The sequence below is a fragment of the Podarcis vaucheri genome, assembly GCF_965113315.1.
Source record: "Podarcis vaucheri genome assembly, chromosome: 16".
NCBI lineage: Eukaryota > Metazoa > Chordata > Lepidosauria > Squamata > Lacertidae > Podarcis > Podarcis vaucheri.
In genome coordinates, this window is record NC_138754.1 from 2675540 (window position 1) to 2691171 (window position 15632).

At 48.0% G+C, this 15632-nt stretch overlaps 1 protein-coding gene across 1 annotated transcript; it reads left to right on the top strand.

Annotated features, from left to right (window-relative positions):
* Window positions 1–6566: 6566 nt before the first annotated feature.
* LINGO4 (leucine rich repeat and Ig domain containing 4) lies at window positions 6567–9563 on the top strand (the record flags this gene model as incomplete). Its single annotated transcript, XM_082202240.1, has 1 exon — window positions 6567–9563. The coding sequence occupies one exon, from the start codon at window positions 6567–6569 to the stop codon at window positions 8352–8354; it is 1788 nt and encodes a 595-aa protein (XP_082058366.1). The 3' UTR covers window positions 8355–9563.
* Between the last annotated feature and the right edge of the window lie 6069 nt (window positions 9564–15632).

Consider the following 15632-nt stretch of genomic DNA (forward strand, 5'->3'; position numbering starts at 1 on the left):
CACACACACACACACACACATATTTTATATATATATAAAATATATATATACTGTTCCAGTAATAACTATCTGTTCCAGTAACAAGAAGCCGAAAGCACCAGCCTGAAGATGACGAGTGAGACCTCGTCGAAACGTCGCCCAGACACCCCGACTCTTACACGGGAAGACACCCGAAGACACCAAAACCTACATTCCTGTACCCGTGAAAATCTACGAAAGCAAATATATATATATATATATATATATATATATATATATATATATATATATATATATATATATATATATTTGCTTTCGTAGATATATATATATATAGGTTTTAAAATACAAAATTATAAAACATACCACACGAATTATCACAAATACATTCTTATTGGACTTCCATCAGCACCTCTGATAATCCTCCGTCTTATTCATTTCTTAGGCATTTCCTAACTTAATATTGCCTTTACATTCTTAACATATCCCATCTCCTTCATTTTTGCAATATTTCTAATATTATTCCTCACAGAGCTTCTTGCAAACCTACAAACGTCGTCTGGTCATCACAAATACTTTTCAAATAATCCGTAAATTTACTCCAGTCCTCGGTAAACTTCTGGTCCCACTGGTTTCGGATCCTTCCCATTAGTTTATCAAGTTCCGCATATTCCATTAATTTCATCCTCCATTCTTCCATTGTTGGTAATTCTTCTTGCTTCCATTTTTGGGCCAGGAATATTCTTGCTGCTGTTATTGCATATAAAAAGAGCTTACATTCCTTTCTATTTTTATCACTCCCCACAATGCCCAGTAAAAATGCTTCTGGTTTCTTTATAAATGTATATTTCAACATTTTTTTCAATTCATTATATATCATCTCCCAGAAGCCTTTCACCTTTTTTACATTCCCACCACATGTGATAAAATGTTCCCTCTTTTTCCTTACATTTCCAACATTTGTTACTTACTTTATATATTTTTGCTAACTTCACTGGTGTAATGTACCATCTATACATCATTTTCATCACATTTTCTTTTAGCGTATTACATGCAGTAAATTTTAAGCCTTCTTTCCATAATTCTTGCTTCATTATATAAGGGGCAGCGCAAGATATAACGCACAAGGCCCTCTACTTCAGGAAATCCCCTAATGCAAACACGTTTGTGCGTTGCTGTGCCTCTGGCTGAAGTTTCTGAACCGTCTCCAGAGGCAGCTAAACGCGAGTTCAAGTGTCACAGCGAGATCTTATCCCCTTCGATTTTCTCCACATCTGTAGCGCCACATGTTCCTCATTGCCAGCTTCAAAGATTTGTTGTCTTTTTCGAAAGGCACAGGGGAATTTGCAACTGCAGGCCGTGGCTAATTTCGGCCTCGACGGGTTATGCGAGTCCTTTGAGCTAAATGCCACGTTTAATAAGGATCTAACTATATGAAACGATGATTCACCTCAAATTAGGTTCCGCCTGCAGTACATTACTTTTTCTGTTTGTGCTTTTTTTGTTTCCGAAAGGGGCGGGCGCAGATAAAAACCGTATAAGCGGAAATCGGGTGCGTTCGTAGGAACTTAAGAAAAGAGTCGGGCGCCTTTTGAGGACGGTTCTTCGCACAACTATACGTAAGTAAAATCGCACAGATTCTTTATAAAAAGAAATTGCAAAGCGGGCATGAGTCTGGTTTAGGGCTGGGGGGAGGGGAGAGAAAGAAATTCTATGCAGTTCGCATTTTAACGCAAACTTTCCCTCGTACTCCGTTCCTGAGATAATCTGAGAAACCGATATCCTTTGAAACTCACACCAGGGCAGTTCTTCAGCGAAAATAGGTGTGCAACAATACACATTTTAAGGCTTAGTGTGCATTAAAGTGCATACACACACACACACACACACACAGTGGTACCTCGGGTTAAGTACTTAATTCGTTCCGGAGGTCCGTTCTTATCCTGAAACTGTTCTTAACCTGAAGCACCACTTTAGCTAATAGGGCCTCCTGCTGCCGCCGTGCCGCCACCACACGATTTCTGTTCTCATCCTGAAGCAAGGTTCTTAACCCGAGGTACTATTTCTGGGTTCGCAGAGTCTGTAACCTGAAGTGTATGTAACCCGAGGTACCACTGTGTGTGTGTGTGTGTGTGTGTTTGTATATTGTGTGTGTGTGTGTGTGTGTATATATATATATACACACACACACACACAGTGGTACCTCTACTTACAAACGTGGTCCGTTTTGGGGTACAGTTCACACCCTGAAAAGTCCCTAAGTAGAGCGTCGCTACTGTGCATGTGCAAAGCGCGTTCGCAACCTGAATATCCGCAACATGAAGCGAACGCAACCAGAGGTATGACTGTATATAGTTAAGTGTTTGGGGGTCCATTTGGATGAACCCCTGGTTCCCCTTCCAAACCTGTGATCTGATGTGCGTCAGGTAGGATCTGTAAGAGGAAGCCAGCCGAAGTAGTTCCTTTGACAACGTAGCGGCTTTCTCTGGCTAGCTAAGTGCCACGATTTAACATATCCAAAGAAGTCGTTCTGTTGCCACAGGAACAATATCTGAGGGAGACTTTGTGGATATTTAAATTATAATTAGAAAACTCTTAATAATTATTCATAAAGGAAACAGCTTATAAGAAGTAAATAAGGAGGCTAGATACAGGAGAAAAGAAGGCTTTTATTTGGTTGTTTGTATTGCTGTATGTGGGACACGGGTGGCGCTGTGGGTAAAAGCCTCAGCGCCTAGGACCTGCCGATCGAAAGGTCGGCGGTTTGAATCCCCGCGGTGGGGTGCGCTCCCATTGCTCGGTCTCAGCGCCTGCCAACCTAGCAGTTCGAAAGCACGTCAAAGTGCAAGTAGATAAATAGGTACCGCTCCGGCGGGAAGGTAAACGGCATTTCCGTGCGCTGCGCTGGCTCGCCAGATGTGGCTTTGTCACGCTGGCCACGTGACCCGGAAGTGTCTTCAGACAACGCTGGCCCCCAGCCTCTTGAGTGAGATGGGCGCACAACCCTAGAGTCTGTCAAGACTGGCCCGTACGGGCAGGGGTACCTTTACCTTTACTTATTGCTGTATTCAAAATAAAAAAATTCCTTCCAGTAGCACCTTAAAGACCAACTAAGTTAGTTCTTGGTATGAGCTTTCGTGTGCATGAAGAAGTGTGCATGCACACGAAAGCTCATACCGTGTGCATGAAGAAGTGTGCATGCACACGAAAGCTCATACCAAGAACTCACTTAGTTGGTCTTTAAGTTGCTACTGGAAGGAATTTTTTTATTTTGACTATGGCAGACCAACACGGCTACCTATCTGTAACTTATTGCTGTATGTTATGCTTATTGTATACTATGTTCACGTTTAATGTGGGTGGATTTCTGTATTGGGGGGGGGGTTGTTATGTTGTAAATAAAATTCCAAAAAAAAACCCACAAATGGGTGGGCTCTTTTGTTTGTGGGGTTTTTTTTTTTAGATAAATATTTTATTACGTTTTAACAATAAAAGAAAATTCAGAAAAAATACAAAAACAGAAAATACAAAATCACAAAATACAGATTACAAAATACAAAAATACAAACATTAAACACGACAAAAGAAAAAAGAAAAAACACATATAGTAAAAAGAAACAAAAATTCCCTCTTTCTTAATTTCTCGTCTTCAGTTAACTTATTTTCCCGACTTCCTCACGTCTCCCGTTCTTGTATCCCTTTTACAAATTAATTCAGCAAATTCATATCCTGTTAATTTATCTGTTATTGATCCAATCTTACATTTTACCTTGTTGCTAGAACCCCTGCGATTCATTTCAATGTCATCAGCATTCAAAAATTTTACAATATTTCTGCAAATAAGTTTTAAATTTCCTCCAATCTTCCTCCACCGACTCCTCTCCCTGGTCTGTTTGTGGGTTTCCCTGGCTGGCCACTGCGAGAACAGAATGGTGGACTAGATGGGCCACTGTTTAAGTTTGAAGGTCTTCGTTTTAAGCACACAAACTGACGTGGAAATGTGGTGAATGGAGGTGAAGACAGGGGGAAATTGAGAAGTCCGTCCCTGATCTGAAGGGTGGTGGAGAAGGGAAGGCAAATCCTCCCTCTGCCAGCCGAGAGGGCGGAGACCCTTGCCCCTGTTTTCCTCCAAGGGCTCCAGGCACCAAACCATTTCATTTATTTTCCTCTCTTCATGTAATATCTTTCTTCGGTTGTGAGACCCAAGATGTACAGTGGTACCTCGGGTTACAGACGCTTCAGGTTACAGGCTCCGCTAACCCAGAAATAGTGCTTCAGGTTAAGAACTTTGCTTCAGGATGAGAACAGAAATCATGCTCCGGCGGCGCGGTGGCAGCAGGAGGCCCCATTAGCTAAAGTGGTGCTTCAGGTTAAGAACAGTTTCAGGTTAAGAACAGACCTCCGGAACGAATTAAGTTCTTAACCCGAGGTACCACTGTACCTGAAAGTACTTAACATTTGCTCTCTTCTCCTATAGAAGATTGGATCCCAAAGCTGACAGAATATGCAGAATTAGACGGTCTAGCAGAAAAAAATAAAGAATAAATCAAAACAGGAATTTGTTTCAAAATGGGAGGTTTCCAAAGGATATTTGAAATATAAATATTGTAGTTTAAACTCGGCTGCAGCATTCGAGGAACTTCAGTAGTAGTTGAAAGGCAGATATAAGAATTAAGATATATTAAGGGAAAGTTTGATGATGATAAAGTGTGTACTGGCAATGTTATATGAAACTGACGGGAGGTGGGGTCTTTAGTGTGAAGACCAAGTTATGTTTTATCGTTTGTTAAGAAAATTGTGGGTCTATGGTTATTCCTGTGTGAAATTTGGTATGTGTGTTTTCTCTTTTTGCTTTTCTTGCAATTAAAAAAAAAAAAGAGGGGGGAAAGAGAAAGTACTTAACATTTGCATTTTGCTCTTTGTGCAAAGCTCCAGGAGTGGCGCAAGGCAGCGCTCTTTCTTTCCCCCGTCCTGGTCTAGTTTTCACAGCAACTGTTATGTACTGAGTTGAATAGGATCCAAACTGAGGCAGTCTGATTGGTCCTAGAACAATAGGATCCAAATTGCAGCAGTCTGATTGGTCCTAGAACAATAGGATTCAGAATGCAGCAGTCTGATTGGTCCAAGAACAATGCAGCAGTATGATTGGTTGGCAGGAACCACCCAATCATGCTCCAGATATAAGTGAATCCACAACCTGATTGGCTTACAGTAGAATTCCAGAATTAACCAATCATGTGCAGCCCATTGTGTAAATAATGTATATAAAGCAGATACTGTGAGGGGACTTTCATTCATTCCTCCTCACCACTATGAGCTGAATAAAGAGCATGAAATCACTTTGCGACTCTGAGTATACTGAGTATATTTCAGCAACCCTCCCAGGAAAAATAAAAAAAATTCCTTCCAGTAGCACCTTAAAGACCAACTAAGTTAGTTCTTGGTATGAGCTTTCGTGTGCATGCACACTTCTTCAGATACACTGTGTATCTGATTCTTCAGATACACTGTGTATTCAGATACAATGTGTATCTGAAGAAGTGTGCATGCACACGAAAGCTCATACCAAGAACTAACTTAGTTGGTCTTTAAGGTGCTACTGGAAGGAATTTTTTTTATTTTGACTATGGCAGACCAACACGGCTACCTATCTACTACCTCCCAGGAAAGTTAGGCTGAGAGACTAAAGTCACCCAGGGATAGTTTTGAGGCCAAGAGGGGATTTGAAATCAAATCTGCCTAGTCTTAAGTCTGACTTTGCAAGCATGGCACCACCAGCAGCTCTCCAGGAGGGAGTTTTTGGATCTAGTCATCTAGTCCGGTCCCCTCCAATGCAGGAAAATCCCCCCCCCCCTCTCTCTCTCTCACACACACACACAACACTCCCACTTTTTTCTCTCTGTGTCACACATAACACAGAGCTTCTCCCTCACATGCTCTCCCTGTTTCACACACACACCTCAAATTATTATTATTATTATTACAGTGGTACCTCGGGTTACATACGCTTCAGGTTACAAACTCCGCTAACCCAGAAATAATGCTTCAGGTTAAGAACTTTGCTTCAGGATGAGAACAGAAATTGTGCTCCGGCGGTGCAGCAGCAGCAGGAGGCCCCATTAGCTAAAGTGGTGCTTCAGGTTAAGAACAGTTTCAGGTTAAGAACGGACCTCTGGAACAAATTAAGTACTTAACCCGAGGTACCACTGTATTATTATACCTCACCCATCTGGCTGTGTTGCCAACAGCTACCAACATATATAACTACATAATATTACATTAAATTTCTTTTTAAAAAATCTTCCCGATACAGGGCTGCCTGCAGATGTCTTCTAAAAATTGTGTAGTTCTTTATTTCCTTAACATGTGACGGGAAGGTGTTCCACAGGGCGGGCGCCACCACCGAGAAGGCCCTCTGCCTGGTTCCCTGTAACCTCACTTTTCGCAGTGAGGGAACGGCCAGAAGGCCCTCAAAGGAGGACATGTCTCCACACGATCAGGGAGCTGTGCTTTCTTTCTTTCCAACCCTCTCCCTCTAACCGCAAGGCTCTCTTGCTGTCATTACTATCTTCAGGAAAACAAGCAAGATGGAGGCTTCCCCCGGGACAAAATGGCGGCCCCTGCTGCTGCTGCTCCTCGCCGCCATCCCAGCCACCTTCTTGACGGGATCCAGGCACACCTGCCCTTCGCGGTGCAGGTGCTTGTCCCAGGACAAGGTAGTCTTCTGCAACGGCCGCAACCTGACGGCAGTACCGGGCCGGATCCCTCCGGATTCTGAGCTCCTGGACCTGAGCCAGAACGTCCTCCGCACCCTTCAGCAAGGCATGTTCTCCCGCCTTCAGGCTCTGAAAGAGCTGGACCTGAGCTACAACGCCCTCTCCAACATCGAGCCGGGCGCTTTCAACAGCCTGAAGAGGCTGATGACCCTCCGGCTGACCGGCAACAAGCTGAAGATGGTCCCCTCTGGCGTCTTCACGGGGCTTCCCAGCCTCGCCATCCTGGACATCAGCGAGAACGAGATAGTCCTCTTCCAAGACCACAGCTTCAAGGACCTCTCTAGCCTACGGAAGCTGGAGGCCGGAGACAACCACTTGATCTTCGTCTCGTCCCAGGCCTTCAGCGGCCTCCAGAGCTTGCGGCAACTCACTCTGGAGAAGTGCAACTTGACCGGCGTCCCGACGGAAGCCCTCTCGCATCTCCGCCATCTTGTGGAGCTGCGGCTCAAGGTCCTGAGCATCGGCTCCGTCCCCGACCACTCCTTTCAAAAACTGCATCGTCTCAAGGTCCTTGAGATCCACCGATGGCCTTCTCTGACGGCGCTGAGGCCTCACAGCCTCGCGGGCCTGAACCTCACCGCCTTGTCCATCACCAGGTGCAACCTCCGCGAGGTGCCTTACAAAGCCATCCACCACTTGGTCCACCTCCGATTCCTCGACCTCTCGCACAACCCGATCTCTGTCCTCCGTGGGAGGAAGCTCGCCGAACTATCCCGCCTTCAGGAGTTCCACCTCACGGGCGGGCGGCTGGCCACCGTCCAGGCCCACACCTTCCACGGCCTCGTCCACTTCCGCGTCCTCAACCTCTCGGGCAATGGCTTGCAGACGCTTGAGGAGGGCGCCTTCCACTCGGTGGGGAACCTAGAGGTCCTACGGCTGGACGGAAACCCCCTGGCTTGCGACTGCCGCCTCCTCTGGATCATTCGCAGGCAGCGGAGGCTGAACTTTGAGGCCCGGCAACCCGTCTGCGCCACCAACTCGACGGGCGAGGGGAAGGTCTTCCGCAAATTCTCCGACATCCTTCCTGGGCATATCACCTGCAGGAAGCCCACCATCGAGAAGGAGACCCCTCCTCAGAGACTGAGCGTGGAAGAGGGCGGCCGGGCGATGCTGACCTGCAAAGGCGACGGCGACCCGCCCCCCACCATCTCCTGGGTGTCTCCTCACAACGTCTCCCTGGAGGCCAGCCGCAGAGGCCGGCTCGCGGTCCTTCCCAACGGCACGTTGAGGATCCACCATGCCTTCCCTCAAGATGGCGGGGCCTACCTCTGTGTGGCCCGCAACGCCGCCGGGAATGACACCATGTGGGCCCACCTCCGCGTCTTCAGCAACTTCTCCGTCAGGGTCAACGCCAGCGCCCTCAACGCCTCGAGCGCTGCCCTCCCGTTCCTCCTTGACGTTGGCACCTTGGCGGGGATCCTGGCCATTGGGATCGTGCCCTTCCTCTGCTCGGTGGCCATCTGCTTCGTCTTCATCTCCCTCTGGAACAAGGGCAGAGGGAACGCCAAGCACCACATCATCAACGCCGTACCCCGATATTCCCGGGGCTACAAGGCCGTAACGAACAGGCACAAAAGGGTGGCCAATAAACCCAGATGAGGTACCAGCTCAATGTCTGAAGGCCGCCATGTTGGTTCTCTTGGAATGCCAGTGCTTTACGAACCAAAGGAAGCCATTTTGATTTTCATAGTTTACACCGAAGTTCTCCTTTGGCCCCCCGGCAGTGTAAAGTTTGCCAAAGAAATGTGTAGATTCCCTGCTCCCAGATAATTTTAGAACCAAGATGGATGCTTTTTAGTCAGAGGCAGTGATAATTCTGAATCCCAGTTGCTGGAAACCATAGAAAGGGAGAGTTGGTCTTGTGTTCGAATCCGGGTATCCGGTTGGCCCCTGAAAGAATAGGATGCTGGACTAGATCGGCCAATGGTCAGATCCAGGAGGCTCTTATTATCATATGAGAATTATTATTACTTTTCTTAACCGCCTATGACCATAAGAACCCAGGGCCACCAACAATTTGAACTACAATATCAGAAGCAAATTACAACAAATTACAATCGCAAGGCTAGCGTGAGTCATAATATTATCTACAGGTGTATCAGGTGTCAAAGGTAAGGAGGGTGCGCCATCCGCGTACGACGAAAACTGTCTAGTGAAGGTGCCAGGAGCACCTCTGTGGGTCGGAGTTTCATAGCTGAGGGGCCACCACAGAGAAGACCCTCTCCCAGGCTGCCACCCCCGAACCTCTGAGGGGGGAGTAAGAACGAAGGGGGACTCCTCTGGCAAGCTGGCACCTAAGAGGCTTAGTTGGGAAGGCAGTGGTCTTTCAGGTATTTAGGGCCGAAGTCATTTAGGGCTTTAATAATAATAATAATTTATTATTTGTACCCCGCCCATCTGGCTGGGCTTCCCCAGCCACTCTGGCCGGCTTCCAACACAATATTAAAATACAGTAATGCATCAGACATTAAAAGCTTCCCTAAACAAGGCTGCCTTCAAATGTCTTCTCAAAGTTTGGTAGTTGTTCTTCTCTTTGACATCTGGTGGGAGGGTGTTCCACAGGGCAGGTGCCACTACCAAGAAGGCCCTCTGCCTGGTTCCCCGTAACTTCACTTCTCGCAATGAGGGAACCGCCAGAAGGCCCTCAGAGCTGGACCTCAGTGTCCGGGTAGAACAATGGGGGTGGAGACGCTCCTTCAGGTATACTGGACCGAGGCCGTTTAGGGCTTTTAAGGTCAGCACCAACACTTTGAATTGTGCTCAGAAACATACTAGGAGCCAATGTAGGTCTTTCAGGACTGGTGTTATGTGGTCTCGGCGGCCGCTCTGAGTCCCCAGTCTAGCTGCCGCATTCTGGATTAATTGCAGCTTCTGAATCACTTTCAAAGGTAGCCCCACGTAGAGCGCATTGCAGTAGTCGAAGCGGGAGATAACCAGAGCATGCACCACTCTTGCAGGACAGTGTTCAGGCAGGCAGGGTCTCATCCTGCATACCAGATGGAGCTGGTAGACGGCTGCCCTGCACACAGACTTGACCTGCGCCTCCATGGACAGCTGCGAGTCCAAAATGACTCCCAGGCTGCGCACCTGGTCCTTCAGGGGCACAGTTACCCCATTCAGGACCAGGGAGTCCCCCACACCTGCCCACCTCCTGTCCCCCCAAAACAGTACTTCTGTCTTGTCAGGATTCAACCTCAATCCGTTAGCCGCCATCCATCCTCCAACCGCCTCCAGACACTCAAACAGGATTTTCACCGCCTTCACTGGTTCTGATTTGAAAGAGAGGTAGAGCTCTTTAAACACTAAAGGGTCATGAATTAGGCCTAAGTAATGAGAATACGACACCTCAAAGTGGAAAGTTTAAGCAGCAGATGGAAATGAAGAATTGGGAGCCCCCCCCCCAGGCTCAGAGCGGGCTTCCGGTTCTCCCCTAGCTCCTGCGCCTTGAACTTTCCCTCACCTGAGAGGAAACACCTGAGGTTGTGTGATGTGCCTGACGTCACAGGGTGCCCAGTGATGGAGAGATGGGCATTCACCTATCAAAAGTGGCCCCAGTTGCAGAGGGCTTGCTTCCTTTTTGACCCAAGCCTCTGGCCCAAAATGGTCCCATTCCCCGAACGTTGCTGTCAGAGCTGCTACCAGGTCCCAGCTCACATAGGACCACGCCACACAGCGTCCACTTTAAAAGAGTCTTTATTGAGTTACAGGTTTCATTTCCGAACTGCAGCGTGCAGCTCTACACCTTCTGCCCTAGGTCGGCGAAGACCCATCTGAGTCCCCGCCTCTTGCACACCAGCTTAATACCCTAGCCTTGCTCCACCTCCTTCGCCTCTCCCTACGTCTCTGGGTCCTTCTGCCCCCCTGGGACTCCTCCCTTCTACTCTCCTCTGACGCTGACCCCCCTGATCCTTCCGCTTCCTTTCGGCGGGCTTTGGGACCTGGCTCACTCTCCGGGCTGCTTACTGCTCCAGCTTCCGCTGCATTTGAACTTGGCGCGCGCGCCCAACTCTCTACTTTCCTCTTGACCGTTGCCTCGCTCTCTGAGGAGGGCGTGACCACCCCTGACTCGTGCCCTCCCTCCTGCTGACAGCCTCCGGAACCCGATGCCTGGCTACCTTCCTCCCTGCTGCTCTCAGTCTTGAGCGTGGGTCCCGACTTCCAGCTGCTGCTCTCTGAATCTCCTCTGTTCCCTTCCTCCTGGGGTGTCCCCCCGGATCCCCCCCTTGCTCTGCTCACTGGGGCTCCCTTTTGGGAGTCCTCTGACTCACTGCTTAGGCTTGGAGATCTCGGTTCGTCATCATCACTCATTCTCCCTTCGGCTTCCTCCCCCTCGCTCTCTGTTTCCACCCTTCTCTGCGTCTCTGCTTCTGAACCCCTGACAGTTGCATATTCCAATAAAAAGTAAACAGAGACTACAGTGGTGCCCCACAAGATGAACGCCTCGTGAGACGAAAAACTCGCAAGATGAAAGGTTTTTTCGTTTTCGAGTTGCTTCGCAAGACGAATTTCCCTATGGACTTGCTTCGCAAAACGAAGCTTGCCCCCGCACCCCGGACCTCTTTTGAAGCAAGGGGCAGCGGGGAGAAGATCGCTTCTCCCCGTTGCCAGCCCCGCAATCTCCGGGGACAGAGGGGAAGGCGCGCGCGCGTCTTCCCCTCTCTCCCCGGACCCCGTTTGAACCAAGGGGCGGCAACGGGGAGAAGCGATTCTCCCCACTGCCCCTTCCCTTGCTTTAAAACAGGTCCGGGGACAGAGGGGAAGGCCCACGGCGCTTCCCCTCTGTCCCCGGACGGTCTCCATAGGAACGCATTGATTGATTTTCAATGCATTCCTATGGGAAACCGTGCTTCGCAAGACGAAAAACTCACAAGAAGAAAAAACTTGCGGAACGAATTAATTTCGTCTTGCGAGGCACCACTGTATATCTGTCACCACACCTGATATCTCAGTGGTTGAGCATCTGCTTTGCATGCATAAGGTCTCTCCTGGGAGGGGGGTGTCCTGGGGCCTTTCATCTGCTGCTATCTCCCGTCAAAGTTGGGCTGATGGTGTTAGAGGGGGGGTCCCTCAGAGGGCATTGCCAAGGCCCCCGATCAACGCTGCAACGGGTTCCACAAAATCAAATCCACTCTCCTTCTTCTCTCGTACCTGAATCAACCACCGCTCACTTCTAACGCCAAACCAGGTGGCCAAGTGCCTTTCATTTTTCAAAGTGAAATGGAGCCACCCCGAACAAGGCCATGTTTTCTCCAGGCTCAGGTGTCTCCCCAGGGATGTAAGAGTTATAGGTAAAGGTAAAGGGGCCCCTGACCATTAGGTCCAGTCGTGGCCGACTCTGGGGTTGTGGCGCTCATCTCGCTTTACTGGCCGAGGGAGCCAGCGTACAGCTTCCGGGTCATGCAGCCAGCATGACTAAGCCGCTTCTGGCGAACCAGAGCAGCACACGGAAACGCCGTTTACCTTCCCGCCGGAGTGGTACCTATTGATCTACTTGCACTTTGACGTGCTTTCAAACTGCTAGGTTGGCAGGAGCAGGGACCGAGCAACGGGAGCTCACCCCATCGCGGGGATTCGAACCACCAACCTTCTGATCGGCAAGTCCTAGGCTCTGTGGTTTAACCCACAGCGCCACCCGCGTCCTGTAAGAGTTATACTAGGTTGCAAATGGACAACAACAAAAAAGGGCTCGCCCTCTGTCGCTTCCAGGACCTGAGTGCCTGGGTGGGATGAAATTCTGCACTACTATGCATGTTTCCCTGGGAGTAAGCCCTGCCGTGTGCCCAGGGGCTGTTTCGGAGGTGAACGCTAGCGGCTGAGGGACGGCCGCCTTCATCCCCCACCTCACAAGCGTCCGGTTGGCCGATGGGAGAAGTAAGACTATATATGGACACTTTAGTCACATCCATTGGAAGCTGGCCTATTAGGGCCAAATGGATCAGGGCCCCAACGAATGTGGGCAAAGCAGGTGGAAGGTTGTCATATTTTTCAAAAGTGAAAATGCAGACATCTTGCCTATTTCCACCCAGACACTGCTTTCGACCACAGTATTCCGGGTATGTCCGGGGAATTCCGGACTTATGGCAACCCTAGTGGAAGAAACTGTTTTCTGGTGGATTTGATTCCATGCCAGCAAATTCAGGGTTGTGTGATTAACACTGGTTTCGCCGTGAACATTGCCATTTTTTTGCTTTCAGGAAAGTGACAGTGAAATGCCCTGAGGTGATACTTGCTTGACAGAACGGCACCCAAAAATTCAGAATAAGTGCCTGATAGCAGCATACGACCTCACTGCGAACAAATCAGGTTGAATGCTCTGTAAAAGAGTTGTCCAGAGGTAACCAGAGAGAGCTTTCTGTTCCTCTCTTGTGATACTGGAATCTGAACGTTGGAAGATTTGGGGCAGAGAAAAGGAAGGATTTCTTCCCAGAGTGAAGTGTTAAACTGGGGAACTCCCTGCCACAGGAGACTGCCACCAACCTTGGTGGCCTGAAAAGAGGACTGGACAAATTTGCAGATGATAAGACCATCAATGGCTTCTTTTTTTATATATATATATGCACATTTTTATTGATTTCTTAACATATCAATTCCAACAGTCATACAACATATCTTCTCATCTTATACAATGTTTTAGACTTCCGTCAACACCTCTGATGATTTCCTGTTCTTTATCACTTATTCTGCATTTCTTGATTTCTATATTGCATTTAATTGTCCTTAACTAATAATTATTTTCATAGTCTTTCTTGTAACATTTCAAGATAACCCACCTTACAGAACTTCTTGCAGTCCTACCAGCGTAATCTGTTCATCACAATTACTTTTCAAATAGTTCATATATTTACTCCAGTCTTCTGAGAATCTCTGATCCTGCAGGTTTCGAATCCTTCCTGTTAATTTACCTAATTCTGCATAGTCCATCAACTTCATCCTCCATTCTTCTTTCGTCGGTAATTCTTCTTGCGGCCATCAGTGGCTTCTAGCCACAACGGATAGGTTTATCAGCTGCCGGAGGCGAGATGTCTTTGAATCCCAGTTGCTGTTGCTCTCAAGGTCATGTTTGTGGGTTTCCTGTTGAGGGATCATCTTTGGTCATTTCCACACATGCAGCCCCTTCTGCTCCCTGGAAGTGAGATGGGATGCCATAAATTCACCCCAGGGGACGACGTCAGATTTGGGAGCTGCGCCGAAGAACAGGGTCCACGAGGAAAATGACTTCAGTACAGTATACGGCAACGGTGTTGCCTTCAATTCCATAAGCAAGTTTATTCGGGCGCTTCTCACAGACGAATGTCAGCAGCAAGAATCTCAGCAGCGCTGGGTTCGAATTCTGACGGCTGAGCTCCCTGCAGTGACAGTTGCAGAGGAAGAAGAGGCATAATAATAATAATGTTCTCCTTGGGATCTGAACCCTGCCTGAAGATCCCTTCTGCCTACGCTTGGTGCTCAATGATTTCGAATCAGCCTGTACATTTATAAATAAATATGATTCAATTTTTTTGCACATGAAACTCTCCGTCTCTGGTGCCTTTTCTGTCTGGACAGAAATGATCCCTGCTGGGTTGTTGTAAGAGATAACAAAAACAAAACAAAAAAAACCACCGGTTCCTAAGACTTAAAAGTCCCAGAATCCTTTAAATAAGTTCTGGGCAAAATTGGCGAAGTAGCAAAAGTTTATTAAAAGGAAAACACCATTGCAAGATGGGTGACCGATGCAGGCACACCTGGTTCAGGAAGTCACAAGTATTATATCCATAGCTGTCAACCTTCCCTTATTTGGTGGGAAAGTCCCTTATCCCAGCGCCGTGTCCCGCTGCTGTCCCTTATTGATGATGTCCCTTAAATTTCCCGGGTTTCAAAGGAAGCAGCTCCTCTCCCTCCCTCCTTGCCAGCCAGGGAGGAGGGAGGCTCCAACTCTGAGAACGACTGGGGGGTGGAGCTTGCATGCCTTGTGCCGATCAAATCGGCCACGTTGCCTGGGGACTCGCCTTTGCTCAGCGCTTCCCAGCAGAGAGGTGACGGTGGTTTTCCTTGCTGCATCCCCTTTGCCAGGTTGCTGCGCTGTGCGAACCACCGCTTGAGGCTTCGTTTGGCTGCTGGCTGGGCTTTCTGCCTTTGGCTTGGAGGGGCTCAGAAGTTGAACATACCTGTGCTGGGAAAATCCCTTATTTTGACTGCTGATCCCTCATTTTCGAGGCTGCTGGTCCCTTTTTTTCAAATCTGTAAGTTGACAGCTATGGTTATATCCTTTTCCTGAGCGCAAAAGTCCCTCCTCTACACGCCCACCAGGAAGGGGCGTGCAAAGTTTACAGCGTATCGCGTCTGCCTTATTAACATATGACACCCCACTTCCTTTGTTAATCGTTGTGCAAATATGGTCAAAGCCCCTTTCTATTTGACATAAGCAATATACCACAATTTGTCCCAGTTATGTGCGTTAACCACATATGCAGGCACAAGTTAGTTTCTCATCTGATAAAGCTAAAAGGCAAACCACAATTTGCCTACCAAATGATCCAGCCCCGGGTGCAAGAAGTCTCCATGTCTGGGTCTCTGGCCACAAGCTGCGTATCTTACAAGCATTGTAACCACGAGTTCTGCTAAATTTGTATATCTGTCACCTTGAAACCGTTTGTGGTCAGCTATCAGATATATATGTTCTCAGTTTGTGGTCACCTATCAGTTATTCTCAGCATTTGCAACCCTTATCAGATTCTACCTTGGTTCTCAAACTTAATCCGTTCCAGAAGTCCGTTCCAAAACCAAAGCGTTCCAAAACCAAGGCATTATTTCCCATAGAAAGTAATGCAAAACGGATTAATCCGTTCCCGACCTTTAAAAGCAACCCCCAAAACAGCAATTTAACATGAATTTTAC